Consider the following 16897-nt stretch of genomic DNA (forward strand, 5'->3'; position numbering starts at 1 on the left):
CACCACCCTCACCTCTCTCTGTCTCTGTCTGTCTGTCTCTGTCTCTCTCTCTCTGTGCGTTTCCCTCTCTGTCTCAATCTCTCTCTCTCTCTGTCTGTCTGTCTCTCTCTGTGTCCCCCTCTCTGTCTCTCTCTGCCTCTGTCTCTGCCTCTCTCTGTCTGTCTGTCTCTCTTTGTCCCCCCACCCCCCATTTCCTTTCCTTCCTTTCTCTTCTTCTTTTTTTCTCACCTGCTTCCATCAGTCTTTCTTATTTTCTTTCTCTTTATTCTCCCGGTTTCCGTTCTGTATTTTGTACGTTTGAATTGTACCTGTTCTTTCTTCCTTTCTTCCTTTTTATCTTTCTTTCTCAACCGATATCCATCTGTCTTTCTTATTTTCTTTCTCTTTATTCTCCCGGTTTCCGTTCTGTATTTTGCACGTTTGAACTGTACCTTTTCTTTCTTCCTCTCTTCCTTCCTTTCTTTTTATCTTTCTTTCTCAACCGATATCCATCTGTCTTTCTTATTTTCTTTCTCTTTATTCTCCCTGTTTCCGTTCTGTATTTTGCACGTTTGAATTGTACCTTTTCTTTCTTCCTTTCTTCCTTCCTTTCTTTTTATCTTTCTTTCCTTCTCAACCGACATCCATCTGTCTTTCTTATTTCCTTTCTCTTTATTCTCCCTGTTTCCGTTCTGTATTTTGCACGTTTGAATTGTACCTTTTCTTTCTTCCTCTCTTCCTTCCTTTCTTTTTATCTTTCTTTCCTTCTCAACCGATATCCATCTGTCTTTATTGTTTTCTTTCTCTTTTTTTTTCTTTTTCCGTTCTGTATTTTGCACGTTTTAATTGTACCTTGCTTCCTTTCTTTCTCCATTTCTATACCGACTTCGACTAAGCGCGTTGGGTTACGCTGCTGGTCAGGCATCTACTTGACAGATGTGGTGTAGCGTATATTGATTTGTCCGAACGCAGTGACGCCTCCTTGAGCTACTGAAACTGAAACTGTTTGTGAAGAGAGAGAGAGAGAGAGAGAGAGAGAGTGTGTGTGTGTAAGAGAGAGAGAGAGAGAGAGTGTGTGTGTGTTCATTGGTCTTCATATCAGTATTCGTACTTGCAGAGTCTTTTCTGACCAATGTGAAACGTTTAAAGCAGAATATAACATTCAAACTGTACCAGCGTTGGTTCAGCTGAAGGGCAGTTTGAGTCCAAAAACTTCTATAGTGTGTGCACAGGAGTCAGGTTACTTTTGTATAAAAGTCTTGCGTGTTTTGCCAACAACTTTGTCATAACTGCATCAAAAGTCACGATAATACAAAACTCCCGCAACACACACACACAAAAAAATCGATTTTTTTTCACCCACGTTTACAAGTGTCTTTCGTGAGGAGAGTTCAATAGTCGTGCTTTTGTTCAATTCTTGCGTCGATCGTGGTCAAGAATCGAAACTAGCGCTTTTCTACAACTTTCGTCTTCTGGTGTGAAGAAATCGAAAGTAGTGACTTTTGTGACGAACGTTCGACCATAGATATAGGCAGATCTTTGTGGACATGCAACAAATACCAGGGGAATCATGGCGCTTTAGAAATGGAAATTTTGTTGTTGTTGTCCTTTGTTTGTTTGTTTAAATAACGAAAAGGATGAGAATGTCCATGTCATACCTGTCATTCGGACAGCTCTCTTGTCATAATGGCTACAATATGATCATTATTAGATGTATGTAGTTTGATATTATGAAAATCTGTCAAACTGAACCGTTTCTCATAGCATCGGTTTTTGGCCCTTTTTTTTTCTTTTTTTTTTTACAGGCTACGACCATGTTGTAATCGGTAATCTTTCTATCTTTCTGTCTGTCTATCTATCCATCTATTGTTTCATAGCTGCGGAGTAGATATTCATCTAAAGCCCGTTCTTAACCAAGCCAACACTTTCTTGGGCCACATGTTGTTCTACAACAATTTGCGTATTAACCGAGTATGTTCCAACTAGTGTTGCAACACTTGTATTCTCCAACTCAAGTTGTGGTTCTTAACCGCCAGTTAATGATATGCATACTTGTGTAGAAGACGTCACTTTACCTGTAGTTCATCCTTGGGCGAACGTGTCGCTGATTTCCTTCAAGGCAGCGTGCCTGGCATTTTTGTTTTTGTAGGCAGGATCCCTACAATCCCACAAACAACGAAAATGGGCCCACAAGTCAATAAAAGCACTTGTGGTAGTGGAATCGGTCTCGATGTTGGTGATGTCAGCCATTTTGTACTTGCCGGTTGCTAATTTTGTTGACCAATGAAAACGCAGCAACACAAAAGTTGTCAGAGCAGGACTTGCCAACACCGAAAGAGTTGGATAACAGTGTTGGCTGAGCTTGGCACACCGTGTTCCCCGCCAAGTGTTAGCGCGGTTAAGATGCAACACTGTTAGAAGTGTTGTCAAACATGGTTGTCCAAGCAAGTGTTGGCTTGGTTAAGAACGGCCTTAATCAGATCTCTTCTCCTGTTAGGCACGAAACGTGTTTGTCAAAAAAGTTTGCTCGGGGAAACGAACTATCGTTATTTTCTCTGGCTCTTGCTCAACGGTGTTCTTGTAACCTTGTATTTCCATCCGACTGAAGATTGTTTGGATTTTCTCTCTTTATAAAATCCGTTGTGTGCGTTTGTTTTATCTATTGCGGCTAACATTTTTCTGACAGGTTTAGCTTAATCAAAACAACAACAAAAACAACACAATTGATTGGTGTACTCTCCCCCACACTTCTCCTCACTGCTCACCCTCTTTATTTCTCTCTCTCTCTCTCTCTCTCTCTCTCTCTCTCTCTCTCTCCGTGTGTGTGTGTGTGTGTGTGTGTGTGTGTGTGTGTGTGTGTGTGTGTGTTTCGCTCTCTCTTTATCTCTGTCCTCTCTTTACTGCTCATGCCGTTTCATCATCATCCACATCCTCATCACCATCACCACTATCATCACCATCACCGTCACCATCATCATCACAACCGCCACCACATTACCACCATAACCACCACCACCACCACCACTATCACCTTCACGATAACCACCACTACCACAACCACCACTATCACTTTCATGATAACCACCACCACTACCACAACCACCACTATCACTTTCATGATAACCACCACCACTACCACAACCACCACGATCACTTTCATGATAACCACCACCACTACCACAACCACCACGATCACTTTCATGATAACCATCACCACTACCACAACCACCACTATCACTTTCATGATAACCACCACTACTACCACAACCACCACTATCACTTTCATGATAACCACCACCACTACCACAACCACCACTATCACTTTCATGACAACCACCACCACTACCACAACCACCACGATCACTTTCACGATAAACACCACCACTACCACAACCACCACGATCACTTTCCTGATAACCACCACTACTACAACCACCACCACCACCACAACCACCACCACCACCGCCATAATCATCATCATCACTTGGTCATTCCTCCACCAGCTCATTTATTTTCCCTTCCTCTCTGTCTGTTGTCCAGAACAAGACAATACCCAGAACACCTTGCTGTCCGACCGCTCATTGAGTCACCTGTGTGTGTGTGTGTGTGTGTGTGTGTGTGTGTGTGTGTGTGTGTGTGTGTCCAGAACCAGACAAGATATCAGAAAACTGCACTTATTTTTCCTTTCCTCTCTTTCTGTTGTCCAGAACAAGACAAGATCCAGAAAATCTTACTGTTCACCCGTTCATTAATTCATCTCTTTCTCTGATTCTCTATCTTGTGTGTGTGTGTGTGTGTGTGTGTGTGTGTGTGTGTGTGTGTGTGTGTGTGTGTGTGTGTGTGTGTCCAGAACCTGTACACCCGCTCACTCATTTTCCCTCCTCCCCTCTCTCTCTGTTGTGTGTGTGTGTGTGTGTGTGTGTGTGTGTGTGTGTGTGTGTGTGTGTGTGTGTGTGTGTGTCCAGAACCTGTACACCCGCTTACTTATTCCCCCCCCCTCTCTCTCTGTTGTGTGTGTATTTGTGTGTGTGTGTGTGTGTGTGTGTGTGTGTGTGTGTGTGTGTGTGTGTGTTTGTGTGTGTATGTGTGTGTGTGTGTGTGTGTGTGTGTGTGTGTGTGTGTGTGTGTGTGTGTGTGTCCAGAACCTGTACACCCGCTCACTTATTCCCCCCCACCCTCTCTCTCTGTTGTATGTGTGTGTGTGTGTGTGTGTGTGTGTGTGTGTGTGTGTGTGTGTGTGTGTCCAGAACCTGTACACCCGCTCACTTATTCCCCCCCCCCTCTCTCTCTGTTGTCCAGAACCAGACAAGATGCAGAAAGCAGTGCTGTGCGCCTTGCTCGTGATCTGCCTGGTGGTGGCGGAAGTGACGTGTCAGGAAGCGATGCTGGCGCCCCCTGACCGGCCCCAGGAGTTCAGGAGTCCCGGGGAGCTCCGGCGCTACCTCAAGGCCCTCAACGAGTACTACGCCATTGTCGGCAGGCCCAGGTACTCTTTCAGTTTCAGTTTTGAAAAGTGAAAAGAGCTCACATAACTCGAATCAAATAAGTGGACAAATAACAAAGAATCAGTTAGTGGTGTACTCCATTAATCAATCAAACGATAAAACGAGCTCACATAACTCGAATCAAAGAAGTGGACAAATAACAAAGGATCAGTCAGTGGTGTACTCCCTTAGTCAATCAAACGATAAAACGAGCTCACATAACTCGAATCATTGATCATTGATTAATGGAGTATACCGCGGACTGATCCTTTGTTATTTGTTGACTTACTTGATTCGAGTTATGTGAGCTTGTTTTATCGTTTGATTGATTAAACGAGCTCACATAACTCGAATCAAATAAGTGGACAAATAACAAAGGATCAGTCAGTGGTGTACTCCCATTAATCAATCAAACGATAAAACGAGCTCATATAACACGAATTAAATAAGCAGACAATGAATGAATGAGCAGTTTTCAATGAATCAATCAGACCAAAAAAGAACAAAAAGAACTTATATAACTGGAATCTGTTTCAGTCATTCTCTGTGTATAACTCGAATTAATCAAACATGCAGAGAATCAATTGATCAAAGGATCTGTCAATGAAATACTCCATGAATCAATCAAACGATAAAAACTACCTTATATGACACGAATCAAAATAACAGACAATGAATGAAGGATTGGTCAGTTATACACCCCTTTAACTCACTCCATACGAACGGCGAAAGAGACGACGTTAACAGCGTTTCACCCCAATTACCATCATCAAATATTGCAAGCGGAAGGCTCTTATACTGAAGGTGAATGTTGACAAAGAATACCACAATTCTGACGACGGAAGCGAAAGGTTGGGTCATTCAGACACCCACTGGACATCCGAGAGGTCTGTGTAGAGGAGAAAAGAGGACTGGCCGTACTGAGTGAGTTAATCAATCAGATGATAAAAAGGGGCTCATATAACTCAAATCAAATAAGCAAACAGTTAATGAACGATCAGTTAATCATATACTCAATCAATCAGTGAACAAAAAAGAGCCTATACAACTCGAATTGAATAAGTAGAAAATAAGATGAAGAATCACTCAATCATTATACTCAGTTAATCAATCATGAAGGATCTGTCAATCATTACACTCAGTTAATCAATCATGAAGGATCTGTCAATCATTATACTCAGTTAATCAATCATGAAGGATCTGTCAATCATTATACTCAGTTAATCAATCATGAAGGATCTGTCAATCATTATACTCAGTTAATCAATCAGGCGACAAAAAGAGCGAACGCCAGGGCAGGTAGCTTCATACTTGACCCGTAGCTGTCATCTCTCTCTATGATTAGCTCTGTTAATATTTCTTTCTTTCTACCTGTCTCTCTCTCTCTCTCTCTCTCTCTCTCTCTCTCTTTCTCTCTCTCTCTCACGACAGACTTACGCACGCACACACACACACGACAGACTTACGCACACACACACACACACACCAACGCACACACACACACGCACAAACACACACACGCAACCCCGCCCCCCCCCCCCCCCCCCCCCCCCGCCCCCGACACACACACACACACACACACACACACACACACACACACACACACACACACACACACCACAACAAACACATATCATCATCATTAACCCTTTCTGAATCACCCACATAAACTCCTGACAAACCAATCACCGAAGACACCCACACTCCCCAGACGCTCTGAGACCGGAGGAGACCTCTTTGGTCTTCAGATCACGACTCTTGATGTGGGAATTTCTCTGATCACCACTACCCCATCCCCAAATTAGCTTCATTTGCCTAATTAATTAGCACTGGACTTGGATGGAGGGTAGAAGGAGAAGGAAGGGGGTGAGAAGGCGGGTAAGGGTGCAGGATACGTCGCATTTGCTGAGAGAAGCTGACTTCATGGAATAACTGCGGGAAACCCGAAAGCGAATGTACGTAGCCCACGTTCCGATTATTTGATATTCAGCTACCCCTGAAAGCGGAGTATGGCTGCCTACATGGCGGGGTAAAAACGGTCATACACGTAAAAGCCCACTCGTGTTCATATGAGTGAACGTGGGAGTTGCAGCCCACGAACGCAGAAGAAGATATACAGCTGAAATAGACGGGGAATGTTTCGTTGCTGACAACACGCTGTTCGGAACAAACTACGCAAAGTGGAGTGATGGCCTAGAGGTAACGCGTCCACCTAGGAAGCGAGAGATTCTGAGCGCGTTGGTTCGAATCACGGTTCAGCCGCCGATATTTTCTCCCCCTCCACTAGACTTTGAGTAGTGGTCTGGACACTAGTCATTCGGCACTTAGCGCACGTAAAAGAACCCACGGCAACAAAAGGGTTGTTCCTGGCAAAATTCTGTAGAAAAATCCACATCGATAGGATTAATAGGAAAAAAAACAAATAAAAAACTGCATGCAGGAAAAAATACAAAAAAATGGGTGGCGCTGTAGTGTAGCGACGCACTCTCCCTGGGGAGAGCAGCCCGAATTTCACACAGAGAAATCTGTTGTGACAGAAAGAAATACAAATACAAATACAAAACAGATATGTTTCCATGGACTTAAGATTTTCGTCACATGTACGTTTGACACGCACGTGTCCGACAATGACCATCAGAAGAGCAGAAGAGGCAATGGTTGTCCCGACTGGAATTTGATTGTAGTGGAGAGTGCCTTGCCCAGGTTACAACTCCCACTCTCTCGGCCAGGAGCGCCTTCGGTCATTCGGCGTTTGGATACTTCCCCCAAATCCAACCAGCCCCCAAGGCTGCAGCACAGGCCGCCAGACCTCCTAGTTTGAGAATCACTGTCCTTCACAAAAGACGAACGTGAAAGAATTCCCTTCGTAGTGGAGAAAACATTGATCATGCAGTTTTCACTTTGCTGTTGGCCCGACTGTAAGTTCATGACAATTTCATGACAAAACAAACCCAAATATTTGTATTTGCATTACTCTTTTTGTCAAACAGATTTATCTGTGTGAAATTCGGGCTGCTCTCCCCAGGGAGAGCGCATCGCTAAACTGACAGCGCCACCCATCTTTTGTATTTTTTCCTGTCTGCAATTTTATTTGTTTTCCTACCGAAGTGGATTTTTCCATAGAATTTTGCCAGGACAACTCTTTTGTTGCCGTGGGTTCTTTTACGTGCGCTGCATGCATGCTGCACACGGGACCTCGGTTTATCGTCTCATCCGAATGACTGGCGTCCAGACCACCACTCAAGGTCTAGTGGAGGGGTAGAAAATACTGGCGACTGTGCCGGGATTCGAACCAGTGCGCTCAGATTCTCTCGCTTCCTAGGCGGACGCGTTACCTCTTGGCCAACATTCCACACTATGTAGCGTTGAGGACACAGGTGGAAAGGAACCCCAACCCCACACTCTCCTGGGGGCGTGTCCTTTCCCGTCAGCCACATCATCCAAAGTGGGTGTCTGTGTTCAGTCCCAGTTTCAGTTCCTCAAGGAGGCGTGACCGCGTTCGGACAAATCCATATACGCTACACCACATCTGCCAAGCAGATACCTGCCTGACCAGCAGCGTAACCCAACGCGCTTAGTCAGGCCTTGAGAAAAAAAGAAGAAGAAGAAAAAAAAGGTGAATAAATAATAGATAAGCTTACATATATAAATAAATAAATAAATAAATATAATATAGAAAAAAGGGTAGTAGTAATGATAATAATAATAATAAAAAATAATAATAAATAAATAAATAAGACAACAATGATGATAAACAAGCAAATAAATGTAAAACATGAAGACACACATTCACACATACACCCACACATGCATAACAGATATGCACCAAACATGCAGTTTCACAGATATGAAAGCACAGTCAAATACATATAAACGTACATGAGCTCCAACACACACACACACACACACACACACACACCACACATTACCCTGCACCTCCTCTACCCCCCTCCTCCACACACTCATTTCTAGTCTACGTATCGCAGCTTCCACGGCACACACAAACACACACACACACACACACACACACAGATGAACACTTACTTGTACAAGCACACACACATACGCCCATATCTCCCACCCCCAACTCCACACACATATATACAAATATATATATATATACGTTTCAATATCCTGTTGCTCTCACAGTGTAGGCATGCATACCTCATCCTCTACCCCACCTCCCCCCCGCACCCTCACCTCCCCCTCTCTCTCTCTCACACACACACACACACACACACACGCACGCACGCACGCACGTGCACAGAACTCTCCTGACACTTGTGTACACTTACACTTTGCCAGAGGATAACCCTTCAGTTGTCATAGGTTCTTTTTTTCAGTGCGGTAAGTGCCTGCTGCACACGCAGAACCTCGGTTTATCGTCTCATCCGGAATGACCAGATGCTCAGTTTGATTTTCCTGTCAAACTTGGGGGGGAAAAAAAAGGGCGAGGAGCGGGATTCGAACCCGGACCATCACGAACACTGTACTGCCAGATGAGCGTCAATCCCATTATGTAATATTATCGCGGGGCTGACGACTAGGAAGCCGCGGGTTCGAATCCATCTCAGGGACAAATCACTGAGGGAGAGGGAGGGCGGCATGGGTAGTGGTGGTTTTATGTGTGTGTGTGTGTGTGTGTGTGTGTTGTTTGTGTTTTAGTGGGGGTGGGGTGGGGGGGGGGGTTCGGCCCGGTTCCTGCCTAACCTCGAGTGCGTTGTGGGCTAAAATGGGAAAAGACTGGGACCTACACAGTCGAGTGTCGTCCCCCCCACTTCAAGTCTTTTTGGGGGGAGTGCTGCTCAAAATTTCCTTACCAGCGCTGCATGTGTACTGTATCTCTCGGGCCTGGTTGACGCTGAGAGAAGTCATGAACGGAATATGTGGAGTGCACAAACCTTGTCTCTGTCGTCACAAGCCGACATGGTCCTCCACAACGGCTTTGTCACCACTATTATCATCATCATCATCATCATCATCATCATCGCCATCATCATCATTGTCATCGTCATCATCATCATCATCATCATCATCTTCTTCTTCTTCTTATATGTGCACGTGCTCACATATGTACATGATACTATAACAATTGTTCTTTTCATTCCTTTTTTATTCCAGTTACTGTTTTCATCTGTCGTTATTGTCTCATATTTTCTCATTTTATTTCTTTATTCTTATTGTGTGTGTGTGTGTGTGTGTGTGTGTGTGTGTGTGTGTGTGTGTGTGTGTGTGTGTGTGTTGTTAAATGGACAGAATTGTAAAAAAAAAAAAAAAAGCCTTTGCTGGGTCTGATGCTTTACACATTTAAGACTCAGTCAATCAATCAATCAATCATTCTTCTTCTTCTCTCTTCCCCCCTCTCTCTCCTCCTCTCTGTCTTTCAGTGTCTCCTCTCTATGTCTGTCTGTCTGTCTGTCTCCTTCTTCGCCTACAAGGAATGGAAGGAAGAGAATCAGATGAAATATTAACTGATATATATATATATATATAAGAAAAAAAAAGAAGCACAAGAAGAAAGAAAGCAAAAAAAAATCGACAATTAAAAAAATGACAAAGAAGACACACAGCCACACACAGACACAGACACACACACACACAGACAGACAGACACACACACAGACACACACACACACACACACACACACACACACACACACACACACACACACACACATATCCATAACAGAACACGGTGACAGAAAACAATTACAAGCGAAAAAAAAAAAATCAATCAATTCAGACTTCAAAGAACAATCAAAGACAGGGGTGAATAATTTTCATCGAGGATAGCACGAGATCGACAGGTACAGTCATTTTAAATGTGACAGCTAAATTAACAAAATAAAGGCTGAAACTTCAGAACACACATAGTCTTGTTCGGGCTTAGTGTCGGACAGGGGAAAAGCACCGAGTTTACATTGATTATTGTCATTTTCTTGACCGTGGTTCTCTCTCTCTGTCTCTCTGTCTCCCTCTCTCTCTCCCTCCCTTTCTGTGTGTGTGTGTGTGTGTGTGTGTCTCTCTCTCTCTCTCTCTCTCTCTCTCTCTCTCTCTCTCTCTTTCTCACCCCAACTCATGTTTAGACTCTGTCTCTCTGACGTACTTTTATAGTTGCCAGACACCCAATATTGATTTGCATCAATTGTTTCTTTTTTTTTCTTTTTTTTTAATTTTTTTTTTAAATAGTTTATTTTATATCATCATTGTTTTTAATGGCATTCTGTCTCTCACACAGATGTCTGTTGGTTTTTTTAAGTCTTTGCACCATAACACGACAATTTACTTGTTTCAGAATGTATATTCTTTTTAAGTGTGAACAAAATCGCGAGCGTACGTATATATATATATATATATATATATGGATATAGATAAAAGAGAGAAATGAATAGGTACATAGGTAGGCAGGTAGGTATATAGATATATGAGCATATTTTAGGCATGAAAACAAGTGCGCGCGCGCACAAACACACACACACACACACACACACACACACACACACACAGAAACACACACACAACACACACACACACACGCACGCACGCACGCACGCACGCACGCACACACTCAAGCACGCAGGAATGCTCCCTCGCTCGACAGGCGGGGTCAAGTATTGGGGATGAGTGTGTCGTGGTTAGACACTAATTAACATCTCCCATGGGTCATCCAAACTTTCACTTTGGGAGCACCACGCTCTTCTCCTACACCCCCAACATCCCCTGTCCCCACCCCCCCCACCCCCAATTTTTTGTCCTTCATCTAGTTCCCCGTCTCTCTCTCTCTCTCTCTCTCTCTCTCTCTCTCTCTCTCTCTCTCTCTCTCTCTCTCTCTCTCGACAAGGCAATGCCTAAAATCTTTATCCTTGAGTAATAAAGTTTTTGAATCTCTCTGTCTGTCTGTCTGTCTCTCTTGTTTCTCTGTCTCCTGTTTGTCTGTCTTTCTTTTCCTCTCTCTCTTTCTCTATCTCTTATGTCTTGTCTTTCTGTCTCTCTGTCATTTGTCTGTCTGCCTCTCTCTCTGTGTCTGTCTGTCTGTCTCTATCTGTCTGTCTGTCTCTCTCTCTCTGTCTGTCTGCCTCTCTCTCTCTGTCTGTCTGTCTCTCTCTATCTTGTGTTTCTCTGCCTTTCTGTCTTCTGTCTGCCTGTCACTTTCTCTCCCCGCCCCCCTGTCTCTGTCTGTCTGTCTGTCTCTCTCTTGTGTCTCTGTCCTCTGTCTGTCTGTCGTTCTCTCTTTCTCTCTTATGTCTGTCTTGTCTATCTGTCTGTCCCCCTCTATCTCTCTCCCTCTCTCCCTCTCTCTCTCGACAAGGCAATGCCTAAAATCTTTATCCTTGAGTAATAAAGTTTTTGAATCTCTCTGTCTGTCTGTCTGTCTCTCTTGTTTCTCTGTCTCCTGTTTGTCTGTCTTTCTCTCTCTCTCTCTCTCTCTCTCTCTCTTTCTCTATCTCTTATGTCTTGTCTTTCTGTCTCTCTGTCATTTGTCTGTCTGCCTCTCTCTCTGTGTCTGTCTCTCTCTATCTTGTGTTTCTCTGCCTCTGCCTTTCTCTCTTCTTTCTGCCTGTCACTTTCTCTCCCCGCCCCCCTGTCTTTGTCTGTCTGTCTGTCTGTCCCTCCCTTGTGTCTCTGTCCTCTCTCTCTCTCTCTCTCTCTCTCTCTCTCTCTCTCTCTCTTTCTCTCTTATGTCTGTCTTGTCTATCTGTCTGTCCCCCTCTATCTCTCTTCCCTCTCTCTTGTGCCTCTCTGTCATCTGTCTGGCTCTTTCTCCCTCTCTCTCTCTCTCTCTCTCGACAAGGCAATGCCTAAAATCTTTATCCTTGAGTAATAAAGTTTTTGAATCTCTCTCTCTCTCTCTCTCTCTCTCTCTCTCTTTCTCTCTTATGTCTGTCTGTCTTGTCTATATGTCTGTCCCCCTCTCTCTCTCTTCCTTCTCTCTCTCTCTCTCTTGTGCCTCTTTGTCATCTGTCTGGCTCTCTCTCCCGTTCTGTCTGTCGTGTCTGTCTCTCTCTCTTGTGTGTGTCTCTCTCTCCTGTGTTTCTCTGTCTCTGCCTGCCTCTCTGTCTTCTGTCTTCCTGTCCTTCTCTCTCTCTCTCTCCGTCTTGTCCGTCCGTCCGTCCGTCTGTCTGTCTGTCTGTTTCTCTGTCTCTGTCTCTGTCTATCTCTATCCATCCACCCATCGCTCAACCCCTTCGCCCTCTTTCTCTTTCTCAGTGTCACATCGCCCCGGATTGTTTTACCCTCAGTCAAGATGAGGGAAGCATCGGCTTTCATTCATGCAAAAAGATGTCTCTCCCCCTTTTGCCACACCACCCACCCATCCCCGCTACACCTCCTCATATTAACTATATTTCCCTCTCCTTCCCCCTCAATCCCCTCCCCCCCCTCACCCCCCCACCCGTTTCCCGCCCCGCACTCCGCTCCCACCACCATCCAATCAGCATCCGCCCAACAGCATGCATAACTTAAAGGCAGACAACTCTAGCTCTCTGTGCCAAATAATCGACACCCTTCTCGTCTCCTCCCCGGCGCGAAGAGGGCCCGGCCCTATCACGTTTTACAGGCGTTCAGGGAATGATGCCAGGGGATAACTGGGCACGGGTGATCCGAGCGGTGATTCTGAGAAAGGTGGTGGCAAGAAAAAGCAAACAAACAAACAAAAAAAACCCAATGAACCAAACAACAAACAACAAAACAAACAAACAAACAACACGCACACACACACACACAGAGAAGGACTAACAGACACACACACACAGAGGGACTAACACACACACACACACACACACACACACACACACACACACAGGGATAACTGACACACACACACACAGGGACTAACACACACACACACACACACACACACACACCACACACAACACACACAGAGAGACTAACTGACACACACACACAGGGACTAACTGACACACACACACACACAGGGACTAACTCACACACACACACACACACACACACACACACACACACAAACACCACACACAACACACACACAGAGACTAACACACACACACACTACACACATACCCCCCCCCCCCCCCACCAAACATCCCCCCACACAACCCCAACGCCCCTTCTCTGTCCCCCCCCCCCCACCCCCACCCCCCCCCGCACCCTCCCCCCCCCCCCGAACCCCTCCACCCCCCTACTCCGCACACACACACTCTATAACGAAATTAATGAATCAAAGACTAAACAAACGAACACGAACACGAACACGAACAAGACACACGATTCTCCTGCTCTCATAGTTTCCGGGGGGAAAAAAAAAAAAATGAAGGTTGATCACACGGTTCTCCTCTTCGGGGCAACAAGCTCTGGATGCGTTACCACGCAGCCCGTATCGAATACAACAGTCCCCCCCCCCCACACACACACACACCCATCCACCCACCCACCCACACTCACATTACTTTATCACTGGTATGCGAGAACAGATGCTAAAGCTTGCGGTATCATCATGTTGGAGGGATTCGGATGTGGTGTCTGACTCTAACCTGATTCAATTGTGTGTGTGTGTGTGCGTGTGCGTGTGCGTGTGTGTGTGTGTGTGTGTGTTGTTGTTGTTGTTGTTGTTGTAGCTTGTGGTATCATCATCATGTTGGGAATGGAGGTGGTTGGACTCTAGCTTGAATCAATTACTTTTTGTTGTTGTTGTTGTTGTTGTTGTTGTTGTGTCTCCGAAGAAACTCTTGACACACAATCGACAAAACATGAAGCTGGAGGAATCTGGTGAATAGTTCTTCTTCCTCATGGGGCGCTCCAATGATGACACTTCACAGAGTTAATTGAGGAAGAGGAGGAGGAGAAGAAGGAGAAGGAGGAGAACAAGAACAAGAAGTAGGAGATCGGACACAACTACCATACATACAATAACAGAAGAGTGCAAAAAATAAAGAGAAAAATTCTGGTATATTCATTTGTGTGTGTGTGTGTGTGTGTGTGTGTGTGTGTGTGTGTGTGTGTGTGTGTGTGTGTGTGTGTGTTCACAGGTTCGGACGCAGTGTCAACACCAACAAGAGATCAGTGGAAGAGCTGGGAGACCTCAAGTCCGATGGTGAGTCGGTCCCACCTACAATAGAGAGAGATCGAGAGAGAGGGAGAGATAGAGGGAGAAGGGGGAGAGAGAGGGAAAGAGAGGGAAAGAGGGATGAGAGAGAGAGGGGATATATATATATATATATATAGAGAGAGAGAGAGAGAGAGAGAGAATGGAGAGAGGCAGAGAGACAGTGTCATACAGAGATGAGAGAGAGAGAGAGGGGGGGAAAGAGGGGCAGTGAGAGAGAAAGAGAGATGGGGGGGGGACAGCTAGAGAGGGAGAGAAGGGGAAAGAGAGAGGGGGAGTGAGTGGGAGAGAGATAATGGGGGGGGGGGGAAGAAAGGAAGAAAGGGAGAGAGGGGGGGAGGGAGACAAAAAGAGATACAGAGAAACTTAGAGAAATAGGCGGACACACACACACACACACACACACACACACACACACACACAGCACGCGTGAGAGAGAGAGAGACAGAGACAGGCTGAGAGGCATAAAGAGACAGAGACACAGAAAGACTGAGAGACAGAGAGACACAGATGAGATATTACACATGTTTGTTGTGGAGAAAATTCCACGTTCCATATATGATATTCCTCACAGGGATGCACACACACACACACACACACACACACACACACACACACATATATATATATATATATATATATATATATATATATATATATATATATTTATATATGCAGTATTCCCTTTATGGGATAATAATAATTCTTATCTTATCTATGTACCATCTTCTGTTCCCCCTGATGAGCTTTGACGCAGTGGATTTCTGTACTTGGCAGAGTAGACTGGGGATACGGCCCTGAGTACCCGTGGGAAGATGAAGAGGAATTCCTACGCCGCTGAACCCACAACTCCTCGCCAAAAGAAAATAGCTCCTTCCTCCTCCCAACTACAACGTCCAGTTTCCTACGTCTTCAAGACTTTTTAATTCATTAATCCATTCTTTTCTTCCTATCAGTCGGCTGATCGCTGTGTGCAGTTATCTCCCTTCGCACCTAAACTTCCTGTGACGTCACTTCCGTGACGGTCACCAGCACGAGTTGAGTCCCTTCGCGATGGTGATTTCGTTCGGGTTGGGTTTGTTTTTTTTGTAAGAGGAAGTGAACAGTGAAAGGAGATGCTTAGGGTAATGGTTTTCTTTTGTATGGTCAAAGGAAACTGCCATGCATTGCACTCTTTGGCTCTTTTTTATTGTAGGGTATTTCATTTCGGTCAGAAACACAGTTTAAAAAAAAATGATATAAATGAAAGTTGATCTCTTCTTTTCTAAGTTTCAGACGAACACGTGTGTGCACTCATAAATAAACATAGGGCTAGGTTTTATAGCCTTTAAGGGACAATACTGGTATCAGAAAAACAACAACAACAACAAAACAATAGTCATGAAGTAACAGAAACAGAATATGGGTTTTTTTTCGGAAGTGGACTTTCACAACAGAGACCCACGTGAATCTGTCATGGCGGTCAGCACTACTGCTCTTTCAGTGACATTTTCCATTCTCTCACAGTTTTGAAGAATAGCTGCGTTTGAATTTTACTCACTGGAATAAATCTTTGACATTCAAAGGCGTCTTCAGATTTCTCTGTTCGGATCGTTTATGTTTTTTTTCATCCATGTCTACGTTAGTATGCATGTTGGACAGATGAGTAGATGGATGGATGGATGGTCGGATGGTTGGATGGATGGATGGATGGGTGTGTGTATGGACGGATGGTTTGTTGTATAGATGGTTGGATTGGCTGGGTAGGTGGATGGATGGATGGGTGTGTGGATAGTTGGATGGATGGATGGATGGGTGAACGCTTGCAGATATCTCCTGCAGCAACCAACGAAGCAGCCAAGCAACAAAACTATCTGACCGGCCAGTGTGACCAGTCAGCTGATTCGCTGACAAAGATGAATTCGACAATTGAATAACAGCAAGATTAAAAAAAAAATATTAAAAAAAACACAGAAAAATAAAGGTTTTTGTAGCGCTCTCACCCCAAGAGTTAAAAAAAAAAGCTATAAAAAAAGAAAAGAAAAGAAGAAAATAGATTTATTAATGCATTTTCAGGACCTGAGGATCTGACGATTGTATTGTATTGTATTACTAATTTTTGTCACAACAGATTTCTGTGTGATATTTGGGCTGCTCTCCCCAGGGAGAACGTGTCGCTGCACTGAGAGCGCCACCCTTTTATTTATTTATTTATTTTTCCTACATGCAGGTTTTTTTTTTCTTTTCCTATCGAAGTGGATTTTTCCACAGAATTTTGCCAAGGAAAAACCTTTTGTTGCCGTGGCTTCTTTCAAGTGCGCTAAGCGCATGCTGCACACGGGACCTCGGTATATCGTCTCATCCGAATGACTAG

General features: G+C 44.5%; 1 protein-coding gene across 2 annotated transcripts in view; it reads left to right on the forward strand.

Annotated features, from left to right (window-relative positions):
- The window catches only part of LOC143276564 (pro-neuropeptide Y-like), a 48252-nt gene extending 32153 nt beyond the window's left edge, over positions 1–16099 (forward strand). Inside the window, exons 2-4 of one of the 2 annotated variants that reach the window (XM_076581151.1) lie at positions 4279–4465; positions 14468–14532; positions 15327–16099. In XM_076581151.1, coding sequence (XP_076437266.1) covers positions 4290–4465; positions 14468–14532; positions 15327–15385 — 300 coding nt within the window. In that variant the 5' untranslated portion in view covers positions 4279–4289 and the 3' untranslated portion in view covers positions 15386–16099. Of the gene's footprint in view, positions 1–4278; positions 4466–14467; positions 14533–15321 lie in introns of both variants that reach the window. The other variant, XM_076581152.1, reaches the window with a different exon arrangement.
- Positions 16100–16897: the final 798 nt, after the last annotated feature.

This window comes from Babylonia areolata, chromosome 32 (genome assembly GCF_041734735.1).
Source record: "Babylonia areolata isolate BAREFJ2019XMU chromosome 32, ASM4173473v1, whole genome shotgun sequence".
NCBI classification, from domain to species: Eukaryota; Metazoa; Mollusca; class Gastropoda; order Neogastropoda; family Buccinidae; genus Babylonia; species Babylonia areolata.